A 26,583-nucleotide genomic window follows, 5' to 3' on the forward strand; every position below is an offset into this window, starting at 1 on the left:
CACATGTTCCCTACAAGCTAGTAAGATCATAGCTCTAATACCATTATAATGCCCCCAGCAATATATTTTGCAAATATTTTCAAATCTGAAATGAACTCAACAAATAATATATTAGAATAACCTCCATCAAAATCGCATGTCAAAGACTATAACATAGAATGTTGTTTTTTAATAAAACTATGTCATTAAAAACACTCAAAGTTTGCACACATGAATTATAAATTCACTAAAAGACTAGTATTAATTCTTATTCCTGAAATATGCAGCAAAATGCTGCTACAAAACAGAAATTACAGCAATTCCTTTGATAAGGAAATCTGGAAAATAAATTGTGAATGTTATAGCTCCCTTCTTCACATTCTTGCAAATACAAACTACTGAAAACATACTAAAACCCAAAATAATATTTGAAGTGCAAATGCAACTTCTGTATGAGATTGCCCTCAAGAAACCAAAGGGCTTTCATTCTCTAATCTCCAAGAATTTGAGGATTTTCGTCCTTAAATCCTATAGTTGAACACAAGTGCTCAAACTCTACAAAGAATTGATAAATTGACAAAAGCTATCAATTGAAGAAGCCACATATCTTATATAAAAGTTGGGACACAAATCCCAACATCCCAATATTGCCAATAAACAATAATAATACAATATTATAATATTAGCTCATTTTTAGTTATTCCCTCTTTAATTAAGCTCCACTAAATGGGTTTTCCCTAAACCCCAATAGATTCCCAACCATTTTTAGCTAGTGAAGAAGCCCTTCTTTCACTCACTCACAATTGTCAAATAATTATGAGCTGCTCCTTCAAGTCCACAAACATTGATTGCCATCTGTAACTCCCCAATTATAAGTTGTCATAGAATCTATCATAACCCATCATAGATTCTTGTGCTCCATTTATGAATTCTCGTAGCCCATTTGGATAATTAAACAATAGTTTGGTCCCATTTTTCAAATATGCAATAATATAATTAACAATGGAGATCAAAAATTAATTACTTCCTTTGAAATTCCTTTGAGTCTGTGAGACATATCGAAATGAGTTTTTGGTCCACAAACATAAATTAAGTGAAAATAGGACATTAAAAACACACATGCAAAGGCTCCCACACACACCTATAATTTATCTAGATTCTCATCTAGAAAGTTAGCAACTTAGCAAGATAATCAATAACAAGAGAATACACCCTCAATAATAATCACATGACAGCTAAACTCTCCAATACTTGCGTTCACGCAGAATTAGCCCCAAAAACATCCAGGGTTGCTCCTTTGCCATGAGTAAATCAGACTTGGCAGAATCAGCCACACTCAACAAGAAATCAGCTTTCAAATAGTTTTTTAGATACAGCCAAACTCAACCCTCAATTTTTCTTTTTAAAACTCTATTACTAAATGCATTTCTATTTGTTGAGTCTCTTGTAAAGTTTTTCTAGTGTCAAATCTAACTCTTTGCCTAGCAAATTCCAAGTTTGGTGACCATCCTTCACCATAGACAATACCAAAATTCTCCCAAAGCATGACAGTAAAGTTAAACCACAATACATAAATCAATCTTTAAAGAATAGTCTCTTAGCTAGCAATTCTTTCTAAATACATATCCCAGTGTTCCGGGAGATGCATCTCCAACCCATTAGGACATGTCTCTGGTATCAGAGACATGCCCAGAGACGCCTCCCACAAAAGTCTCTCAATGTCTCCTTGCATCTCTCGTGGAAAAAGAGACGTCGACCAACTAATATGGTTGCCAAGTAATAATAATTCTGAGATTCGAATGAAATGGGTAGCAGGCAGAAAGTGACATTAAAAAGCAGTGGCATACATTATGGATGCTTCATTGCCAGTTTTTGTCACCATCTATTGTGCATGTATTGTAAGTAAAATATTAGAAGTGCACTAGCAATTTAGGAGGCACTTGGTGCCCATGCTCTTTGTCTTTTAAAGCACTCTCTTTTCATTCTAGCTGAGTTCTAGCAATATCTTTGCCTAACGTGTTAGAAAAGCAAGAGGGATTGCAGCTCTAGGGTGCCACCCTCTACATACATGTCATCAGTTACAAACAATTTGCATTTCATGTGACTTCATGATACCAGAAACATAAGCTTACACCTTCTCACGTCTGCAATTTTCTAATATTTTTCAAATACAACACAAAATTGCTTTTGCAGATCGTGCTAAGCCTTTTTTCAAAATATTTATATTACAACTACATCTATTGTTATTATTATATATTATTAAATAAAGAAATGGCGTCTCCATGTACTTGTTGACGTGTCTAAAGTCGCATTGCTGCAACTCTATCCAGCCAATGCAGAATAGAATGATCTGACCGAGTATCCTATCCTCTCTTGTATAAGGAAGCCCTAATGCTGTTTTGAATCGATCAAAGGGGACAACCTCAAGGTTCCAAATGTTGGTTCTTGACTGCAGGATAGCTCAACGGTCGATGTGTTTTGCTGGGAGCACAAGGGGACTTATGTCTTGCAACAAGTTGATCTACTGCGATTCTCAGACCGAGAAATAAAAAGCAAAGGGGAAGGGATAGGAGACCTAAAACTAACAAGATTGGTATGCAGGTAGACGGATTCAACATAACCAATTTCTTCTTGGCCAAAATGGCTCACAACCTCGCAGGAACAGTGCAATCTTCAAAGGGACTTGGAAGATTTTCAAACTGCAAATGCATGGCTAAGCACCCAATTATGGCGCAACTCAGACGGACACCTGCAATTGAACTAAACGCAATTAAAGGCTCAGACTAACCATACACAAGAACATACAATCAGTATATCCTCAATTGTATGAGCCTGAATCCATCAAATACCTGCACACCCAAAAAAGAAAGATATCTAAAATGCTTAAAGAAACCATGCAAACAGAAGAAAACAAAGACAATAAACACCATCCTTCAATGTTCATATATTTGCTTCAGCTACCATTACAACAATTTCTGCAACATCTCTATGCTACTATTAAAATTTAACCTTCTACAATCTAGCCTATTCTAACTGCCTAAAAAACTAACAATAATCTAACAATCTAACTAGAGTCTAACCCTTTCCAAGAGAAAGGCCTCTGCCTTTTATAGAATTTAAAATTTGAACTAGTGGCCAGGATCGACTGCATCCAAGGGCTGCAATCTACCTTCCAGAAGCTAGCAGCCTTAACCCAAGCCAACTCAATTCTTAGTTATCCCTTCAACCACTATCTCAACTGTCTACAACTGTTTGGCATTAATTCGGTCCTCCTGGTGGTTGAACATAACTGACCTGTGTTCCACTTTGCTTCAAAATATCTTGAGCGGGACCCACAGGCAGTTTTACATTGTTGGTAAACAGATTTGTCACTGTGAATTCTCCTTTAAAATTGACCCTGTTCGCCCGAAGAGAAGTGACAACCGTTCCAACAATTGGAGAGATTGCAATCAATCTGCAATCTTCCTTTGCGTTTGAGAGGGGCAGCTCCCTCGTATGATGGGGGTATATGAGATTTTTGTGTACTTTTAACCTGAAAGTACATAAAGGAGAAAACATAGAACTAAAGAAATATAAAGAACAGAAACCCCAACAATAGACATACGAATACCAATTGAGATTTCACAATAGATAACGATTACAAAGGGGAATTTAAGCATAGTATAAGTTTAACTTGCAAACATCTCAACATACGAAGAGATGGGTAACTCTAGCACATCCAAACCAAGATACCAAAGCTTGATTGTGTTTCATTACATCAATTGCATGAATTGTAAGCATTCCAATAGATGTCAGATGATCTGCACATAGACAAAAGATATCACTAATTTGACATACGAAAGATTAGTAATAATAACTTGAGAAGCACATCTAGCACATACGAGCCAAATGCATCCTTTATTATCTTCATGAAATTATACAATCTCAAGAACTCTTCTATACAAATTGCAAACACAAAATTCATCAAACTATTTCTCTAAGAATTTCTCCATAGTCTCCCCTCTGTCCCCGTCTCCCCAATTACAATGCAAAAGCCTTCCATTTATAAGCTTGAGAGAATAACTAACTTGATAACCAACTCATAACCACTTTGAATAACCACCTAATCTAACCACTTTGTGTAACTACTTAGATTAACTTCCTAAATAGCCACTTAGGAAAATCACCTAGGTAACCGATTTAAGATAACAACCTTAAGTATCAACTTAGGATAACTACACAAGTGGCCACTTTTAATAACTACCCTTTGTAGAAATGAGTTAGGATAACTATTTCTTAGGGACAGGTTAGGATAACTAACTATTACAAGAATTGAGTCCAAATTCTAACTTGTAGTTACATGAGTAACATAGCCACTTCTTCAAAAGAACATCTTGAAACTTTCAAGTTAGGATTGGAGTGAGGTGCTTATCCATCTTCATGTGCATCTTTGGTACTTGTAACCATTTCACCATCAACTCTATGAATTTCATCATTAACTATATGAGCAAATAATCTTGAACTTGTTCATAAGAATGAAAAGCTCTTTGATTGCACTACAAAGTGTCTTCACATATTGAAACATTCAAGGCAACAATACCACTACGTCAACAACCTTCAATCCTCCTTTTTTCCTTCCTTTGAAAGTACCATAAGCTACACATTTGAAAGCTAGAACATTGGAGATTGTATCATGAGATGATCCAATTGTTAAGATATTGTTTGACTATCATAAACTTTCCCACACTTCCATCTTTGAGTAATGAATTCCAGTCCATCAAGATATCAAGTCTTTATTGCTAATAGTTCTCTTCATGTATGATGTTCCAACTGCATACCATAGTGTTGTTGGGAATAAAAGAAGATTATGTCCACACAACCACCACAAGTCTGATGAAACCTCATAATAATATCGTCAAGAACTTTGATGCATGCATGAATAATGAAATACATCTCCTTCGCGCACCAAGAAAGCATGTCCACACAACCACCACACCTCTAACTCGGCCTATCATATTTGCTTGAAAGTTTGTACATCGACACAAGATGAAAGATGTTAGCAAAGACGCTGGAATCTGTCTTTACACTCGCGACTTGCATTTACCAGAGAATTTCTAAAGGTTATTGATACCTCTATTTTCCGCAAATCTTGTAATCACTGCATTCCAATCGATGACAACTCTTTTGAGAGATTTCAGCAACAATCTAGTTCCATGCCTATGCTTCCAGTTTGCATGTCAATCTATGCATTCAAAACTATAATTACTGACAGAAATCTCCTTTCCATTATGCCTTGATGAATGTTGATAAACTATTCCAAAGATCTCTTTTCAGCTAGAGCGGGAAGGATATTAGCAAAGGTTGCACAAAATTTGGTTTTGAACCTGCCAGTTGCATCGACTTGAAAATTTCTAAAGACTTGTTTTTTTAACAAACCGATTTGTGCATATTCTGCAATCTTTGCTTGTCATGAGACCACATTTCTTTGAGTCACATTACCAAACTTGCGGGCAAGGGAGATATCGACATGGTTGAACACCTGCTAATTGCATTTGCTTCAAAGTTTCTATAGCATCTTCAACAAATCCATTTTGTGCACTGAATATGCCATGAGATGTTATTTGTGGAAAACCGACTGCACAACTTAGCTTCAACCTTGAATAGTTACATTGACACATTCGCCTTCAGCGAATTTCTCCATGTCCGTGGAGGAAAGGGTCGACAAGGGACTTCAGCTCCTTTTGCATGCACAACAATGATTCAAGAAATCGTGAATAGCAACTTTATCTGCACTTGATATCATTTGCTTGAGGATCCTGTTGATCTTTCACGTACATTGAGGTGCACGTCTGTGGAGGAGAGGATGGACACGGATCTTCAGTTCCCTCACATGTATATCAACGATCCAAGAAACTAATCTCATTCAAAATACTACGACTTCATCTGTAAGTAACGTGCAGATTCGGCATCAAAACTGGTTATCTTCCTTGCATGCATGCATTGGTGAAAGCTTCGAAACGGCTGCATGAAGATTTGGCACATCTATGCTGCGTGATACATCTGCAATTTCAAGACTATCGACCCTTCTAAACTTTGGAATAAGGAGTTAGTTATAAAAGTAACCGTGCATTCATTATCCTTCAGTCGTGGACCACGTGGTGCGTTCACGATGCCAGATGGAGGTTAAAGCGAAACCGCAGAAGAGATGTCATCTTTTAAAAATCTCCCAAGTTGCCGATGAAGATAGAACTTCAAGTGTTATGGTCACTTTATTACTTTAGCCAACTGGCCGATGACTTGATAATTTCGCTATTATCCGATAAGATTGATTCTATTCGCCAATTAGCATTGCCAATATCGATCCACGAAGAAAGCTGCCGGTTAAGGTGGATAATGGGATGATTAGAGTGTTTGAAACTAATCTCAACTTCATTGGTGACTTAAGGAGAAAACACAAGTTGCCGACAACCACCAATTTAAACTTTGCTTTAAACACATCGCTTGCTAGTCAGCTCAAATTTTAAAGTTGGTTGCTCATATTTGTATTCGGCCTATTTATCTTTTGGCCAACTTCACCGACATCATCTTGGGCATTTGGTAAGTTTGATGCAACAGCCGGTTTTGAGTGGAGAGAGTTTCGAATTTGAAAGTGAATTGGATATTAATCATATGGCCAATTTTCAACACTTTGCAAGGCCTTCGGCTAAATTGAAGTGATTTTTCTCCTTCATGGTGAGATATTTAGCATCCTGGGATGACCAAGGATATTTATGACCAAGAGGCTATTAATTCAATGATTTTGACATGAAAGTTTAAATTTTTACTTGTTTGAAAATGAGGCTAACATACATTAAACAATTTCAGTTTTTAAAACTGAATTTCTGGAATTAAATCCAGCAGTGCATCCTTTGAGAATGCATACTTGCTGCATTTTGAATGTTCTTAGGTCTTTTGTTTCAGTGGTGGATTTCAACTTTGTTGTCTATGGCACGCTTCCCAATGCCTCGTCTCACGCTCTGTGGTGCGGTCTTGCATTTCCTCTTCTCGATGTTGATCATGATCAAGTCTTCAATTTGAGCTTTAGGTTGACACTTTAGCTCTTCCTCGACGTCGTTTTCCTACGAACAATCAATTTTACCTTTAATCAATCAATTTGAAAAATTAAATAAATTAACTTGACAAATGTTAAATTTAACTTTAAACGATGTCGGGTTTCGTCTCAGTGGAGTTCGGGATTGAGAAGCCCTTTGTGAGATGTATCTTTTTTGGGGCATACTGGAGGTTTTGAGAGATTTTAGTTTTAAGTTTTACTCCTCCACTTTAACAATTTTGGGCAAAATAGGTGAAATGCGAGATAACTTAAAACTTGAATTTTGCCCACTTTAAACAATTTTGGTCATTCTAGTCATTTTGCGCGATTACATTTAAGTTCAAAATGCCTTTGTGATGAAATTCGGCCAAGTGGAAGAAAATACACAATTTTAGTGTTTTGATTTAAACCGCCTAACCTCTAGAGAAGAAATTCGGCCAGATTGGACCATTCTGCAAGATTTTTAACTTAACGCATTTCCTACCTTTTTCCGCTTCTTCTCTTATATTGCGAACTTGGACTCATTGGATGATTTCAGCTTAAAGACGACTTTTGGCGCGATTATGAACTTCATTGTATTTTTCGAGTTACATTGTCATTTTATGAGTTTTAAACATTCACAGTACCCACATCTCTTATTTTCAAAAAATAGCTGTACCGGTATTATTACCAGTCTCCTGTACCAGTACCAGTACCGATCTCCTGCAACCTTGATATATCCTCAAAAAGATACCCTCCAACATGTTTTTGTCTTCTTCGTTTTTCCTACATCTAAAATATTTTAGAATACAAGAATAAAAATTAAAATAAGTACAGGACATCTGGCCACAATCAATAGAATAGTTTCCCTTTAGAAGTAATCGACATCTTAATGCATTCCCTGGTTCTATTTAGCTTTCACAAGAATGCTTTCTTGATAATAGGTGAAGCTGTAAACTTTGTGGCCCCATTGGCCATAGGGTTTTTTGGATGTGATTGAAAAGTATTTCATTTCACTTCATTTGCATAAAGTAATTCTAATCTCTCTATAAATCACTGCTCACGTTCTCATTATCTATATAAAATATACTCACGTGGATCTCTGAGTTTAACCACACAAAAGGAGTTCAATCCAAAATTTAGAATTGTCACAGATTCAAAGTCAAGAACTAATAGGACAGTAGAGTTTCTCTTCACTGAACTAAACTCTATTTCAACCTTGTTTATCATATTCCACCATGAAACTTGTTAGTGCATTCTAACAGCATTTAATACCACTAAGGATTTTCAATTAAACAAAAGAACATTGTAAAAAGTTTTATCCACTTTAAATATGAAATGCAAAAAGAGCTAATCTAATTCAATCCAATTACTCTTCAATCATTCTAATATTCTAAATTGGTCTTGGAAAACAATTATTTCATTAACATGAGAGGTGAACTGAGCAATTTTTAAAAACTAAGGTAGAAGAGGAACACAACACATAAGATCCTTATCATGCAGTCCATATTCGGTTTGCTTTACAATTCTATCAAATTTTAAGAAAACTATAAATAGAACTAGTAATATTAATTTTACACATATTTAAAGCATAAAAAAGAAAATGAAATTACTATACCAACTTTGCTTGAAAAGACCTTCACACATCACAGTAAAGGCTTTCTCGCAAAAGAGTGAATAAATTGTACGAGACAAAATAAAAATACCTTTCTGAGATAATTCTTGAATTGCTTTTGATGATTTCACTGCAAATCTCTGAAATGAATGACTGCACAGATAGTTACATTTTAGGATGTTATTTATGCCTTTGAAGATTCTACAATAATAATGTACTGAGTAAGAAATCACAAATCTAATAAAAGTAGATCAGCTCAGCTGATGCCGTTATCAGACTAAGAAACCAATTGAGATAACAAAAACAAGCTATATTTAGAATTCCCACCCCAAAAAAGATCCACTTTAACTAGTTCCACGATTAGAAGTCAACACTTGACTGACAGGTTATATCACAGTGGTTTCCCTTGAGCAATATGATTTTATTTTAAATAATGCACAAGGCACACATGATGTATGAATATAAAAGTGGAAGCAGATTGAATTATTCAAACATAAGTGATCTAAAGGAGTGAAGGGTACATTTTGGCTGCCAACAGCCACAAGGAGCAGATAGGAGGATAGCTCGACAAAAAAGAAGAAACTGTGTGGATGAAGAAAGAAGGAGATAGGAGAGAGAAGGATGCTAGATGAAATAGCAATCCCAACAGAAGCAAGGGAACAGAAAAGAATAAGATCAGGTTGATCAAAGAACTAATCACCTGATGAGATAATCCAGTTTGCAAGCAGCAACAGAAGACTTAACCTTTGATATCAGGGAGGATAATATCCTGTGCAGGTAAAGAAATCAGGATAAAGAATATTATGCTGTAAGTTTGCACAAATGTGACCACCGAATGAACTCCCTCAAATCATGGGCAACGTCCAAATATGATTTTGGACTGGTTTTGGACAAAATCCAAATCAGACATCTACTGAAGGGTTTCTTCTTGCCAATATTAGGATCATCTGTAGAAGAAAAGCTTCCGTGGAGGGACTTGATTCTATTGAAATGAAAATTTGAACACAAAATTGAATGACTCATTTTGATGCACTAAAAGCAAAAGTAAGCCTAACTGGTCAGATCTTGCCACCAATTAATGGAAGGTGCACATATTGAAAGCTATGTGTAGTTTGATAGAAAAACTAATTTGTGTCACAAAATGAAAAACAGTCTCTACTGTCATCGTACAGACAGCAATGTATTAAACTAGACTTTTGAAATCCCAGATATTTCATTAATGATCTCATAAACTTTGCTTCAGCCAAATGGGCTTCTTTAGTTGTGGCTACCATACCATTCTCCCATACTGAATGAAGCTAAGAAAGCATGATTGGTGTGAGTGTAAGACTACTCCCCTTTCTTTGGTGTGAATGTGTTTGTGACACGTGTGACTATCTCCTAGCACGGCGAGCGTGAACCCTTTTGGTACCACGTGGTTGGGTTGTATTTGGGGTTCCAAGTTCTTCAAAGGAGCTTCAAGATCGTAGTTGCATTGGTAAAGGTTTCAATTCATTTGTTTACATTTTGTACAATGTTATAAAAAGTGCAATTCAAGGACCTTTGAGTCCTCGCACCACGTTGTAATGTAGTCATTGGACCTCCTTAAAGGATGGATTGTAAATATGCCACATATGTGGTACTAATATTATAAATATTTTTACATGTATCAATATTGGGACCAAGCACGCATGCTATCATGTATATCTTTTTAACTTCTAGTACAAATGGAAAAAATGAACTTAGAGCATCTCTTTTGGGTTTTAAAATGAATTTAAGTTTGGATAACATAAAATCAAACATAGATAACTCTAAGATTTCTTTTGTGTCCTTATGTGAGTTTGGTCATAGGGACTGTCTCATTTAGAGATTGTTTAGGGTCCCTCGAGTGGTTAGGTAGTAGACGAATGGTGTGTTACACAAATTCACATTCATCTCTCATGCATGTCTTGGAGTCCGTACATGTTCCCTTGCCCTTAGGAGACTTCTCCTTTGTGGGTTCATGTGTCTTGTCAATTGGCAATCTAGGATGGTTGTGAATTCCGAGATGCTTTTTGTCATTTTTCGAAGTCAAAATTTGGCTGTCCTTGTTGGTGATTCCTATTCATTTAGCATGTCCTAGAGACCGAACCCTAGCTTGAATTTGCTCACCAATCAAGACACCAACACTAGCCCAAGACTATAGAGTCAATTTGTGGGCAAAAATGGTAGTCAAGGACTGCAACACCAAAGCAAGACTACAGCGCTAGACCTGGACACCTGCGCCTAGACGCAAGTGTCCTATGGTGCCTCGTTTATCATCATTTGTTAGGATATCTACCCGTTTCTTGGAAAAACCCTATACACAAAAGTTGTCTCCTTGACCTCTAGAGTCTTCCCACATTGTCGTTTCATCGAGTGCCATACATCAAAACTTACAACATCTCCCTCCCTTGTGAAGCATGTTGTTGTCTAGAAGTGACCCATTGTTGTTCTAGTGTGTGAAGGAATTGTACCTCTTGATTAGGCAACCTCTTGTGTAGGTTGGTCCTTGGCTTGATAAGTGTGTCTAACTATGGATTGGAGATTGATGATTACCTCATCCTATCTTTGTGTGGTCTTGCGAAAGAAAGCAGTCATAGTCTAGTACTCGATCATTGTCTAGGTGTTGTTCCTCTCTTGTAAATTCTCTATGGTGGATTTGTCCCACAATTGTTAAGTCTTTCACCAGTGCCACCTTGCTTGTGTAATGGTGAGGTCAATCTTCTTGTTGTTACCTTTGTGTTATTATGTTTCTTACAAAACATGTGCACAATGTAGTGCAAGTACAACATGATGTCGCATCTTCTATGCTTATGTTGTTGGTTCAAAAAATGTTGTTCTATCACGTTTTGCCTTGGCATTTCGGTTAAGGCATTAGAGAAGATGTTAAGGAAGTAAACTGACCATCTATGTGGTTCCAATTTTGAGTGATGGTGCAATTAATAGTGCTTTTGTTTGTTGGAAAAAAGGATATGGTGTTACTGGAGTTTCCCACTAGAGAGTTACCAGACTATGATTGATTATTGCACCTACTTCTGTTTTCTTTTTTTATGTTGTTATGATGTGTATCTAGAGCTACATTCCTTTAGCCTATATGGCTTTCTGTTTAGCTTTATTGTTGCTGGTTTTTTGGCTCATGCTTGGTTAGGTTTTTTCTATATGGATATGTCACCCCTATGTGGGTTGGATGCACAAGTGTTTTTTGTATTTGGTATATTCTCTTGAGGGTTCATTTGACACTTCATTTAGGTCTTCCACAATATCATCAAATATTACAACCATACTATCATCCAAATGCATAAATGGGTTTCACTTGTGCATACAATGCTTCAAACGAGGATATGTTAATTATAGATTACAATTCATAACAATGATTATGTCCATAAATAGTTTCAGTCATGCATTACCATAGAATTAACATTGAAACTAACTTAGTTGACATTGGAAATTTTATAAAAGATCTTTAGAGCATCAAAAAATTGTTTATTTTTTGTGATTGTAGATATTCATCAGCCACAAATAAAATGAAACAGTTTTATTTTCTCTTATCATTTTCTATTTTACTATTATTGCTCATCATTCTTGCATATGCAGTTGGGTAACTGCATGAATATCATTCAGAACAGCTCCAATTAGCTACTCATATCTCTACAAGGCATTCAACTTTCACAGTTTATCATGGCTTCCAGCCTTGGCACCTTCTCAGATCCAATTTCTCTCTTAACTCCAGACACATCCCACCAACAAAAGGAGCAGAACAAAGCTTCTTCATCATGCATGGGCCAAGCTTCACATCAAAATTCAGGAGTTTCTCCAACAGAATAAATTTAAAATTAGGCACTCCATGACAATCACCATGCACTCCCTTTCCAAGTCGCTGATAGCATTTGGTTTGACATGGATAAGCAGATTTTTCATAGCAAACAATATCACAAGTTGAAACCCCATCAACTATTGGTCTTTACAATATTCTTCAAGCACTTGAACCCAAAGCTTTTTGGTTATATCCTCCAGCTTAGCATGGCATCCAGATGTTGCCAATGCGAACCAACTAAAGTTAATGTTTTACAAGACATCTCACTTAAAGCTTATATCACTCATCTTGTGGCTGCCACTCCAATTCTCAGTTACCGATTGCTGCAGATATATTTCTCAATGATTAGACTCTGTCAATATAGGAGAAAACACTACTTACCTGGTTGACCTCTAAGACAATTTAGCAACATTGAGCAAGTGATTTTCCAGAACTGTTTTTGAAGAAAAGATTCCTCGTCTGCCCCAAAAGCTGAGAATGCATTCCTCCAAGCAGGAATGAAATGGTATGATTCCTTCCTCACAGTCCTCACTTTATAATATTACCCTCACACTTGGCCCAATACACTAGAGCCCTTCTGGCTGCACCTAACTTAAACTAGCTGAGGTATAACCTGCATACCCTATTCCAAGGTTTTCCACATGTGCTCAGCCTTATCCAAAAACACAACTCTGTGCATACCAGACTATTCAATTATGGTATAAAGAGGTAACACTATCACTTTCAGTGTCTAACTCCTCTTTTTCTCTGTAATTTGCGTGGGTTTCCTACTTAGGTTTATCAGTAGTAGATCTAACAATGAAGCAGAATGGGAAGCGGTTGTTGCTAGGATAGCTTTGGCTTCTTTGTCCGGTTGTAAGCATTTTGTGGTAGAATGTGATTCTTCTGTGGTGATTCAGGGGCTAAATAATATGAATTGCTCTAACTGGAAGCATAGACATTTTCTTGAGGAGGTGTTGATTTTGTGTAAAGGTTTTGACAACATTTTGTTTACACATTGTTACTTTGACCTTTTGAGATGGGAATTTAATTCCCCATCTCTTAAATGCTTCTCCCTTGAATTTGATTGCATGATTGAGGTAGCATGTCATTTTTAAGAATAAGGGCAGATGGTCATTGTTTTGATGACCTCTTGAGTGCTTTATTCTTGGCACGTATGTCAATAATGGTCCTTAGGTGACAGTAAGTTTCTATTTATGGAATTGGTGTTGCAGATTTTTAGCATTCTCCACTTTTCCCTGCTGTTAGTTTCCTTGCAGTTGCAGCATTTCTTGCTGGGGATGAGTGTTGGATTTGGTAGCAAAGCTGCTGTTTTGGCATTGTTCAGTAGTCAATGGCTCGTCAGTGCCATGCTCAAAAGCCCAAGGATTTCTACCTTAGGGGCATGGTCACAGATCAATGACTGTGTTCTGTCATTCAATGCTCATATGGTTAAGAGTGTGTTGGGTCCTTGTGGGGATGGGATAGTGTTGTTCGGTCCTGGTCCTTGATTCATGAAGATTTTTGTCAAAATAGCTTGTGGAAGTGTCATCTGCAAAATGTGAGACATTGGTTGTGTAATGTCCCATTGAATTTTTAATATTCCGAAGGAAATATTTCTAAATATCCAATCAAGTTTAATTTTTAATTTCTATACAATAATTTATACACCAGAAACTATACTTTTCCAATTGACATTTTTATGATAATTAATCAAATTTGCACAATTAATATCTCCTTTAAAGATAGAAATCAGATTTGCTGATTAGCAGCAAATTATTAACTTTATATGTTAATAATGTCTACTAGAAGATCAGTCAATTTAGCACAATGGTGATTTCCATGTGAAATCAGTCTTGAAAAATTGTAAGGATTTGCCCTTCAATTCCTGCCATGAGAAGTTTCATCCTCAGGTTAAATGAACCGCAGTTCCATGCTCCAAAGGAGTAATAATCAGATAATAAAAAATATTTTTTTCATATGGTGGTTAATTCCCCATGTTTGGTGTCACTTATATATCTTTTTCCTTCAATAGTCATGATTCTTCACATGCTCCTTGACTTTTGATAAAATTAAACTCTATGTTGCCAAGTCACGGATTTTCTCTGTCAATTCCAAATACAAAACATACTGGAATTGGGGTCGGAAATGAATCTACTGTGAGTGCATCCAGGGCTCCATTATTTGGACCTTGAAACATTTCCATGAACAGTAGTTTGTTTCTGCACGTTTCAATGGCTGTGTGGTGATTCCAGACCGATTCCAGTGACATTTGACTTTTAAAAAAGCAAAAAAAAAAAACTAAACAATTAAAAACAAAACCTCTACCCCAGTCAAATTGTTCATCATTTCTTTTATGTTGGAAATTGTTGTCATTGATGTCAAAGGTGTTCGAAGACCAAAATTGGAGGATAGATTATGTCAACGTTATTTTCAAGCTCTGTTGGACAAGGAAGAAGGCAATTTAAATATATTAAATTGCACAATTATCTATGCATGGGTCGAACCATGTTTGGAGAAGATAAATAAATAAAAAAATATCATGTAATACAAGGGACAACCTCCTCTTAATGCCACCCTATTTAAGGGAAACTAAAATACTTTTAAATGTTTTTTTAAAGAGGGTCAACCCACTTGAGAGGTGTGCCCTAACTTGTGGGTTGCAAATAAATTAAAAAAAATTAAGAAACCTTTTGCTTGGGCCAACCTCGTTGAGATGAGCGCCCACTTTGGGCAAGGAAATAAAAAACATTTAAATGTTATCTTGGCCAAGATCATTTGGGTTTCATTTGAACATGTACTCATTGCATATTATTCCCATGAAGACCTTAGAGCAGATTAAGGTGCATGTATGAGCAGATTTTAAGGTGATTTATCGCAGACCTGTGAGCAGATTTTAAAGTGAATTATTGCAGACCTACGAGCAGAAAATATTGAAGATCATATGCAGATTAAAGAAGCATTTTTTAAGAAGAATTGTTGAGGAGAGTTAGGTCTGATTCAAGAAAAGAACAAGTATTCATCACATCATTCTTTTGGAGGTTGGTGCCTCATATTCAAGGAGACTGGTGTCTCTTGCAGAGTTAGTGCTCAGTATTGCTATTGTGATTAATTAGGTTTTGAAAAGTCAAAGTTTGTTTTTATATTGATTCACCCCCCCACAATAGGGAGTTCTTAAATACAACACCAACTTCACAAAAATTTGCAAGGAACGTGTCTATAATCAATGACAGACACCATTAGCCTCCTACATGCAACATTTCCAAGTGCCTATAAGTTTGTTTCCGTCTATTTTAATGGCTTTTTGTTTCATTTCAACCTACAAAAAGAACAAAACCCTACTCTGCATGTTTTTTCTTTTCTTCAACGTTCAACCTATAAAAACATTAAAACCAAACTATTGACAACTAAAAACTTTGAAACCTATATTATTATTATAAAATAAAAACAAAAACCTCTACAAGTTAAAATGTAAACCTAATCAATGTTACATACAATTATAAGTTTGTTTTCGTCTATTTTAATAGCTTTTTGTTTCATTTCAACCTACAAAAAGAACAAAACCCTACTCTGCACGCTTTTTCTTTTCTTCAACGTTCAACCTATAAAAACATTAAAACCAAACTATTGACAACTAAAAACTTTGCAACCTATATTATTATTATAAAATAAAAACAAAAACCTCTACAAGTTAAAATGTAAACCTAATCGATGTTACATACAATTATTAATAAATAAATATAAATAATTTATATAATGTTTCATTGTTTTATATAATTTTAATTATTTATACAAAGCTAATACTATAAATTAAAATATTATAATAGTATGATTAAAACTTTATATAATAATAGTGTGATTAAAATTTTATATAATAATAGTAGTGCTACCCAAGGAGGCATTTCCTGGGTAAAACTAGGCGTCCCGGAAACAGAAACATCCTGAGGACGGTAGGGGACATTGTCTCATGTATTAACTATTAAGATACATTGTGTATATGAATTTATGAATTTCAACTCTCATTTGAACTCTCAACTCAATTGCTATGAATAATGTATATGATGAGTGATTTCTCAATGTTATCACATGAATATTTGATATTTTCTTATATTTTTAAAATTTCCCTATTTTTATATAGCCATCTCCTCTGTCCCCAAAAATGGCAAAAAAAGACTCTCGCAAACCCATTTCCCCGTCCCCCTATCCCAAAAACTCGAGGTAACATAGAATAATATAGTGTGATTAAAATTTTAAAAATTATTTGTAAATGACAAATATTATTATTATATTTATTTTTAAAATTATTAATTTATTAAATATAATTACACAAATATTTATAGTTAATTTATATTAGTAAATTATTGAATGACATTATTAAAATATAATTCCATATTACAATAATATATATTATCTTCTAAACAAAAAAGATTTAAATATCAATACTAAATAATAAAATATTAAAATATATAAAGTTTAGGTGTTATGTAGATTAATTAAGTTTAATGTGTTTTTCAAACTTCTCTTTACAAATTGTAGGCCTGTTGCACATAGAGAAACTGTTACAATTCTAATTCTATTTCTATTTCAAATAGTTCTAATTCTATTAGCAAACCTTCGTTCAACTTTGACCCAATTTCACTACTATGGAGATAGAGAGAAATGGTTGAGTACATTCCAGGTGGGGGGTCATATGTTTGGATATGTCTCGATTGTTATAAACAATATACAAGTTCTTAAAGTCAAGTGAAAGGGCATTTGTGTGCAATTCTTGGATAGGGAATTAGAGCCTATCTGGGATAAAAAAGGTGCATCCATATCACCTTCTAAATTAGCAAAATATATTAAGGAGCAAGAGGAAGTAGATGACTTTAGATGACACTTGGTGAGATCGTGTGGAATATCTTCTTAGTTTCACCAAGCCCATCATGAGTATGATCCACTTTATTGACACGAATAAGCCATGCTTGGGGGAGGTTTATGATTGCATAGGCTCAATGATTGAGAAGATGAAATCCATCATAAATGCAAAGAGCAAAATCTTGAAGAAACCTTCTTCAAAGAGATGCAGTCAATTTGTGTGGAGCAATAGAACAAAATGACCACCCCACTCATTTTCTTGCCTTTGCATTGACTCCAAAATATTATAGTAAAGAGATCCCTGCTATGACAACAAGGATGCCAAATTCAGTGAAGGGTTTAGGAAAGCTCTTACTAAACTCTTCCACAATCCTAATATGGAAGATGCAATTACAGGTGAATTTGTGGATTTTGTAGCCTCCAGTGATCAAAATCCTTCTGCTCTTCGTGATGAGTATATTACGGACGCTCACTCTTGGTGGTATCTCAATTGCCACAAATTGCGATCAAAATTTTGTCACATGTTTATGAATGTTTACCCACTCTCCAAATTTGTTGTCATTTACAAATTACTATTTTCAAATCTGAAGTTTGATTTGGAAAATTGTTTTTAAAAACACTAATGAAAGCTCCCTTTGCTTCAATAGGTTGCTAGTTCTTCTTCAGCTGAACAGAATAGGGCTATATACTCCATCCACTCAATGAAGCACAATCAATTGGCATCAAGAAAAGCGTAGGAGCTAGTTTATGTGCATTCCACCTTGTGCCTTCTTACTCACAAAAATGATGAACACAAGGAAGGGGCAACAAAGTTGTGGGATGTAGATCTGGAGCGTACTAACTTGGAATTTAATGGTTTTTTTTATAATATGTATTGCGTCTCGCCTCCACCATGTAGGGAATACAAATGCCTTAAGAAAAATCATCTTACCTTAAGACTTCACGATTTTCTAAAGAGCGATCAATAAAATGATACAAGATAGTAATCGGTAGAAACAAACATACATTAATCAGCAGTCATCATATTAATAGCAGCGATTTGCATAAAGGATTAATCATAGAATTAAAAGAGAGAAACTAATGATTATTCAAGGAACAGCAATCCCTCATTGACAGCAATTAAACATCCCAAGCAGCAATAACCAATTTAAGCATTAAGAGGTGTGATTAAGGGAATCGTGAAGCCAGATATTGTTTTTATGCCAAATCTTCACATATTAATATAGGCTATAATATGATGACTATGTATGATGGCATACTTGATCTCTCATATATGGAATATAAACAATAATGTGTAATCCCTCATATGTCTGTTTAAATGCTGCATACAACCATGATATTGATAGTGAGGGAATACAAAGAGGGAAATAGTTATGAGGTCCTCTTCTAAGCACAACACCTCATGGCAGAGACTGATAGTCCCATGAGGCCAAGGGGGTGCAAGGAGCGCCCCACCCTTGGGCTTAGAAGGGAAGGATGTTCCAGACACCCTATTGTAGTTTCTCCAAAACCTCTACCATGGTTGACTATTGGACTAAGGAATCCCAATCATAGTGAGGAGACTACGGTGGCATGATGAGGGAGAATGGTTGTGGATGCCTCACTGGGTACACTACCTCATATGAGATGGTGAAAGGCCACATGAGGCCAAGAGGGATGGGATATCGGCTCTTGGGCCTAGGGTAGAGGATCGCTTTAGGTACCCAATCATGCCCCCTTATCCTAACTCCTCTATGATTGAATTCCGTTAATGAATTAGATAGATCTTATGATTAAGTCAATGTTCCTAACCCTATTAGGAAACACCTATGCTTGTATATGCGTGTATACCCCATGTTTGCATATATTCATGTGTATGCTTCATGTTTTTATGTGTATGCTACGTGTTTGGTTCATACCTAATGTGTTTCCAGCATGTCTACTCCATGAGAATCTATAATTATTGTAAACATATTCCTATCATCATGAGATTTCTATTTTTGGTTGTTATAGAATATGAGAATAACTAGAGTGAACCAAAAGAGAGATGAATTTATTTAGGAAAGAACATTGCGTTTAAGGTCATAGATGTGTGTCATGTTTCCAATCCTCTTCTCAATATATGGGAAGTTTGCCCTTGCTTTGTCAGGAAGAGATATCCATAAGACCAACCAAAACAGTTCTTACAATTACAATTAATGAGAGAAAACTTGTCTTAAAATTACAAACTTCGCAAATTTCCAATCGTTGGTCGAGATAACTCGATTTAAAAGGCGCTGTCTCAAGAAGGCAAGTTGCTAGATGCCCGTTCAAGTGTTGTGTGGATTAGTTTAGGTATCCTCACATTAAAAAAGATTTGGTTAAAACTATCATTCCTTGAAGACAAGCAATCTCGAGAAGGGCAGACTATCATGTCCCCACCATAAAGGGAGTATCGATGCCTTAAGAATAATCACCGTACCTTGAGACTTTACGATTTTTCTAAAGAGCGATCAAAGAGCATGATAACAAGATCAGTCTGCCCGCTAATGGGCTTGCTAGGGTTGATCCTAGGACAAGAAGAGAAGGAGTGCAACGGACTAGCCCGTAGCATGGATGGGTGAAAGTGAATTTTGATGGTGCTTCTAAAGGGAATCCAAGACCCTCCAGGGCCGGATGTGTTGCTCGGAATTCGACAGGAAATATCCTTGTAATTGAATCAAAACATTTGGAATCAGGAACTAACAATGAATCAAAAAGCTCAAAGTGCATAATTTACACTTAGAAGGTGATTCTCAAATTATAATCAACGCAATTGCAAATGGGGAAGCGAAGGTATGGAAATTGAATAAAATTATTCAAATTATCAAAAAAAAAACTTGAGGGATTCAAAAATTTCAAAATCTCCCACGTTTACCGGTAGGGAAATGTTTTGGCTGACTCGCTGTCTAAGATGGTGGTTGATGGGGGTGATGGATGAGGTGGCAATATGAGGGGGGTGCATTTACTCAAGCTCATTTTTGGCGGCTATGAACTACAAGAAGGGACGATATGTGGCTAGGTGGCAGTTGATGGTGACTTGTATTTATGTTTCGAATGATGTGAATACACCAACCTTTATTGCCATTTATGGATGTTGTGGGAGTTGTGTTTTTTCGCCATTTGATATATTGTCGGGATGGTCTCATTTTTTATGTTCACCGAAGGGAAGGGGGTGTCGAAAGATGGAGGCAAATTTCAGTTTGAAAGCATCCAAGCAGCAGATGTCGTTTTGGGGGAAGTCACCCTAGAGCATTTGAAAATTATCTTCACCACAGATGATCCCTTCTTTCTCTTGCAGGTGCGTTCGGTGCTCGGGTATGATTACATCCTTGCAAGCCAAAAATATTGAACGAACACAAAAATTTCCTCAATGATCTGTGCATGGAGGCTCAAATGTGATACCATCCAAGAGGTGAAAAGGATTATGGAGCGGTGTGTGAAACCTGAATGGCATCAAGGGTTGGATACATTCTTGGAATATGCAAAGCCGGGTCAAGGGTTCGTTACGGCACTCGGGGATTGGGTTGTTGTGCCCAGATAGCCCCCACATGTCCATCCTTTCATACTGTGGCGAGCTCTTGAGGATAGAAACGCAAGGAGGCATGAACTGTGGTGGGTTGGCGAGTGGTTCACGACTATGTAAATGATTGGGAGCTTGTTCTTGCTTCGGGCCTTCCGCAAGATAGGATGGACCTGACTAAGCTCAAATTCAAGTTGGCCGATTATTGGCAAGACGAAGAGGTCGAGATCGGAGGGGAATCACGATGGGTGGTCAAAGTTCCAGAAGGAGGCAGAGGCGAGATGATGGGACGCAGACAAGCCAGGGAGGTGAAGTTCATGGCTAGAATTGGGGGGGGGGGGGGGGGGTGGGGTGGTTCTTTTTGAAAATATACTGTAATTCGGATAATGTCCGCTCTTGTGTATGGTGAATCTTTTGGACTGATAGTTTTGTTTTGATAAGGATATGGGTAGAAATGAATACATGTGTGGAAAGGGTAGGGAAATGGGCCGGTTGGTATGGATTTTTTGCAGATTTTGTCAAGATGAAATTATGTAGAAACTTTTTATAATTAATAAAATATCAAAATTTACCGACCAAAAAAAAAAAACAAGATCAGTGTTCAGTAGGAACAACCATACTTTAGACAGCAGTCATCATATTAATAGCAGCGATTTTGATAAAGGATTAATTGCAGGAGTGAAAGAAAGAAACTAATGATAATTGAAGGAACAGCGATCCCTATTAAACATCCCAAGCAGCGATAATCAACTCAAGCATTAGGAGGTGCAATTAAGGGAATCATTGATGGTAACTAATAATTATGAAAAGACATCACTAAAAGTCAGTTCTAAGGGGACACGATCACTTATGAAAGGGCAGTTATCTCCAAAGGATGCCTACCTTCATGGAAATGTTAAGATATATATATATATATATGGCAGAAGACCACAATGGGAAAGATCATGAAGGAAAAAGAATAAAAACAAGTATATGTATAAACAGTAGTAGTTCATCTCTTAATATATCTGCAATCAGGCATCTAAAACAGACCTGAAATCATTAATATTGCAGGCAATGGCATTATTACTTAATATATGAAGCCAGATAATATTTTTATACAGAATCTTCACATATTAATATAGGCTTTAATATGTATGACTATGTATGATGACATATTTGATCTCTTATACATGGAATATAAACAATAATGTGTAATCCCTCGTGTCTGTTTAGATGATGCAAACAACCGTGATAGGGATAGTAAGGGAATACAAGGAGAGGAAATAGTTATGAGCTCCTCTTCTAAGCACACTGCCTCATGGTGGTGACTGATAGTCCCATGAGGGCAAGGTGGTGCAAGGAGTGCCCTGCCCTTAGGCTGAGAAGGGAAGGATGTTCCAAACACCCTATTGTAGTTTCCCCCAAACCTCTACCATGGTTGACTATTGGATTAAAGAGCAACAATCATAGTGTGGAGAATATGGGTGGCATGATGAGGGAGAACATATGTGGATGCTTCACTGTGTGCACCACCTCATATGAGATGGCAAAAGGCCACATGAGGCCAAGAGAGATGGGATATCTGCTCTTGTGCCTAGGTAGAGGATCGCTTTATGCACCTTAGGATGCCTCCTTATCCTAACTCCTTTATGGTTGAATTTTGTTAATGAATTAGATATAATTTATAATTAAGTTAATGTTCCTAACCCTAGTAGGAAACACCTATGCTTTTGATTAAGATAATGTTTCTCGAAGGAAAGATCTATTTTATGGATTATGTTTCAATGATTACCTAACATTTTTTCAGGACCTAAACCAAGATTAGTGTTGATAACTATATTGCATTTCTTATTTCAATTGAAATTCTGATTTTAGGGCAAAAACAAGGGCATTTACAAAAGGGGACACTTCATATTGGTCTTGTATATGTATATGTGTGTGTGTGTATGTATGTATGTGTACATATGTATGAATATATGTATACATGTGTGTGTATATATATTATATATACAATAGAGATACTAAAGAATACACAACCGCAGGTCACATATCAGTGGATAGATGCACCTCTACCAAGGCAAAATATAGAGATCATTGAGCAAACTAAAGAGTCTCAAAGATAAGTGCCAACACATATTATCAAAATTTGAGTTAACCCTATTTACACCCTTTATAGTCATGAAATTTGTGAAAGACATGGCCTTTTGGATTTCAGTGGGGAGATTTTTATAATCTACATACATGGTGTGAATACCATCTTATGTTAGGCTTAGTGATTTCCTCACATGAACTTTTTTTCTCTGATTTTTGGAAGCATTCATATATTTTGCTTCATGTGGAGCATTTGACCGAACATATATATCATAGTATCAATCTTCTTTTCAAATTTATCTGTAAGAACTTTCACCAAAGGAGTTTTTCCCTAACACTATTTGTCATATTCACTTCTTTTGTCATTTAAATGAAATAAGTTCTCTCTGATAATATCTGCTCGCTCTATTACTAAACTCCATAAGGAAAATTCATAGGCAAGCAAGATTCAGCTCTAGTAACATTTGTAAAGTCCTATTTGGATTTTTAATATCCCGGAGGTAATATATCATAATATCAAATCAAGTTTAATTTTTTATTTCTGTACATGCATCAGAAATTACACTTTTTCCAATTGGCATTTATGATAATTAATTGAACTTAGACAATTGAATATCTCTATTAAAGACAGCAATCAGATTTGATGATAAACAGCAAATGTTATTAACTTGAAATTTTAATAATGTCTACTAGACAATCAGTCAACTTAGCAGAATGGTGATTTCCATGTCAAATCGCTCTTGCAAAATTGTGGGTTTCTGTCCTTCAATTCCTGCCATTAGGGGTTTCATTCTCAGGTTAAATGAACCACATTTCCATGTAATATTCAGATCATTAAGGATGTGTTCTTTGTATGGCAGTTACTTCTCCTTGTTTGGTGTCTTTTGTATATCTTTTTCCTTCAATGGTCATGATTCTTCACATACCCCTTGACTTTTGATAAAATTAAACTTTAATTTTATATTTTATATTTTATTTTCTGATATTTTAATTTATTATTATTATAGCCCATTCAAAAAAGGGGGCATCCTCTTGCCTAATAAGTGGGGCCTTGCGAAGTTGAACGGTGGTGTGGAGAAAGTTTTGTCAACAAAGGTAGGTTCATGTCTCTGGTTTCAAAAGGTGGTGTTCGTGCTGCAGGTGAGGAAGTGTTCGGTTCACAGTGACCAGCAGGAACTCAAGGGTGGTTTTGATAAAATCGTTGGTTACAACTTACACATATCAGGGGGTCAGCTAAAAGTTACCAGCTCATTTATCCTGTCAATGTAGGAAGATGGTTTGCTTCTCCGTGCCAAGAAGAGGGAATTCATGGTCTGAAATTTATAGAACTGGACGTTCATGCAGAGGTACCGCTTTAATGGCAAAGTGGGTGGTGCTACTGGGGCAATGACCTTGGACACGGCTAGTTGGGGTGCAACCCAGTGGCGGGTGTGGGTGGTTGGGATGTCTTTCAGGCAAGTGGTGTCCCCTCTTTTCTCTAGCATACCCAGGCTGTTTGATCCTCTCTAATTTGGTCTAGCTGGTATCTGTTCTTTCACTAGCTTTGTAGGCTTCTGGGCCTTCGGATGTATGTGCTTTGTTAATTGGTCGATTTGACCATTTTGTTACATTTTGTATGTATTCGTTTTTTGTATCTTTTGTCACAAAAGGGACCCTATAGATCACTCACTATACCATAAAAACAAAATTGCAGATCTCAAAATAATTACAATAACAAGCTCAGTGCAATGTTTTGGGTCTATGTGTTACCGATATGAACTTACTGATAGCAATCTGCATATTGTACCGATCAGAAAATGATTTTTAAAAAGCATATAATAACCCCTACACATGCCAATTTGGTTGGGGTAAATTAGTTTGTCAGTCTCAGGGCAATTTGCTGCCCATGATCTCCTGTTGTGATCCAAAACATTGATATGATAATCACTACAAAGCTCACTCCAAAATATCTACAATTTCAATTAAAGTGGTTGTCACCTTAATTAATAAATTTATAGTTTGAGCTGGCAAAGCTCGGGACTCGTCTGCAAATAGAAGATTCAAGGTGGGCCGTGGAGAAATTCAAGGTGGGCTATGGAGAAATTCAAAGCGGAGGCTATGACGGTGATGCCACCTATTCACCCAGCTCTAAAACCAAAAAACTCCACTCTCCCTTCCGCCCTATCCACCGTATTTCAAGTTTAAGCCCTTGAAGTGTTTTTATCATTTTAAAACTTATTCCTTTGGATATTAATTCTTCACAAGTGTTTGACGGGAAGAGGACAAGCACATGAGAAAGGAAACCGAAAAAACTATTGAATTTATTTTCACAGAGCGAGAGAAGTACCTGTTGGCAAGGCGATCGACCAAAAGTTCATTAATAACATAGTGCAGTACCCTGTTCATGAAATTTCCCCCTGCCATTTTTTAACTCGGTGCCCTCAACAATTGAGGCTGTCGTAGGGCTCTCACGGTAGAGGCGTATCACTTAATATTCTTTCAAACCTCCGACAAGCACACCCAAATCTTCTCAACAGTTCTTGCTTCTATTGTGCTAAGTTCGAGCAACTCGTTATTAAACGAATTCTTGATAAATAAATTTAAAGGGTAACGCAACCATTTGAAAATTTAAGGTCTAAAAAGTAGGGGCTCCTAGTTTTAAGATTTCAATTTATTTGTTTTATAAATATAATTTTTCAATAAAAGTAACATGAATCATTTATAGCGAAAGAAAATATCTATATATTTTTGTGAAGTAAAAAAAGTATATGTCTTGAATTTCTTATTCATCTTACATTTATTTTTGTTTTATTAATAAATATAGTGTCATAATATTTAGTTTAAGAGGTATCGTGTTTAAGTTAATCAAACCTAGGCTCAACCTCACTTTAATATTTATGTTTACAATGGTTTGAACCCATTTTTGGTCTTAGCACTTTTTTCTTTTCTAGTTTTGCGATTGTTGGAGCATTCAATTTTATAGGGAGATTCTAGGGACTTTTCTATTATATCCTATGCAAAAACACTAAACGCTTTGATTCTTGGCACTTTGTATTGATGGTGTAGCCATTTTAATTTCATTCGACTAGTTTGTCGAGTGTAATCACTTCAAATCACTATAGTTAATATCGTTAAGGGTTGTCATTTTATCGACCCCCTATCTCATGCATTGGTGTGTATATGAGTTAATCATTTGTTTACTTTAAACCTTCCTAGTTGTGGGTATATTATGTACTTGTGTAGGGTTCTTATTGGTAAAATATATTCTTTATCCCATAATATCATCCAATTTTGTAGGTAGATCCAATATTTTGATGCCCTATAAGTTATTCTCATAGCCACAACTATGAATGCATCTATTCAATTGCTAAAAAATATCAAATATGTTATTATGGCTTGATTTGGATTGTGTCACTTCAAATATGTACTTCTCAATTGAATGAAGGAGATACAATGTTGTGAAAGTTATTGCAAACGTTTTTTTCATTGAGGTATGGTGATGGTTGCCATCAATGCAATTATTTGATTTGAATTTTAGAAGTTGTTGCATATTTTTGCAAACTTTATAAGTGTTCATTTTCTATATCCCATAGAAGTTCTTGTTTCATTCAAGGGGTTGATCATTGCGTTAGTGATGGACTTATGTAAATCTTGGATAATTATTTAGGGTTTCAACTATTGAATGTCAAGTTTTTAAATATACAATGGGTTCTAAAGCA

At 36.0% G+C, this 26,583-nt stretch overlaps 1 protein-coding gene across 2 annotated transcripts in view; it reads right to left on the minus strand.

Annotated features, from left to right (window-relative positions):
• Window positions 1-25,443, minus strand: part of LOC131031612 (uncharacterized) — a 91,656-nt gene extending 66,213 nt beyond the window's left edge. Inside the window, exons 1-2 of one of the 2 annotated variants that reach the window (XM_057962775.2) lie at window positions 25,212-25,443; window positions 8,734-8,795 (exon numbers count right to left, since the gene is read on the minus strand). In XM_057962775.2, the coding sequence (XP_057818758.1) occupies window positions 8,734-8,795; window positions 25,212-25,288 (139 nt within the window). In that variant the 5' untranslated portion in view covers window positions 25,289-25,443. The remainder of the gene's footprint in view (window positions 1-8,733; window positions 8,796-25,211) is intronic. The other variant, XM_057962774.2, reaches the window with a different exon arrangement.
• Between the last annotated feature and the right edge of the window lie 1,140 nt (window positions 25,444-26,583).

Source organism: Cryptomeria japonica, chromosome 2 (genome assembly GCF_030272615.1).
Source record: "Cryptomeria japonica chromosome 2, Sugi_1.0, whole genome shotgun sequence".
Classification (NCBI taxonomy): Eukaryota; Viridiplantae; Streptophyta; class Pinopsida; order Cupressales; family Cupressaceae; genus Cryptomeria; species Cryptomeria japonica.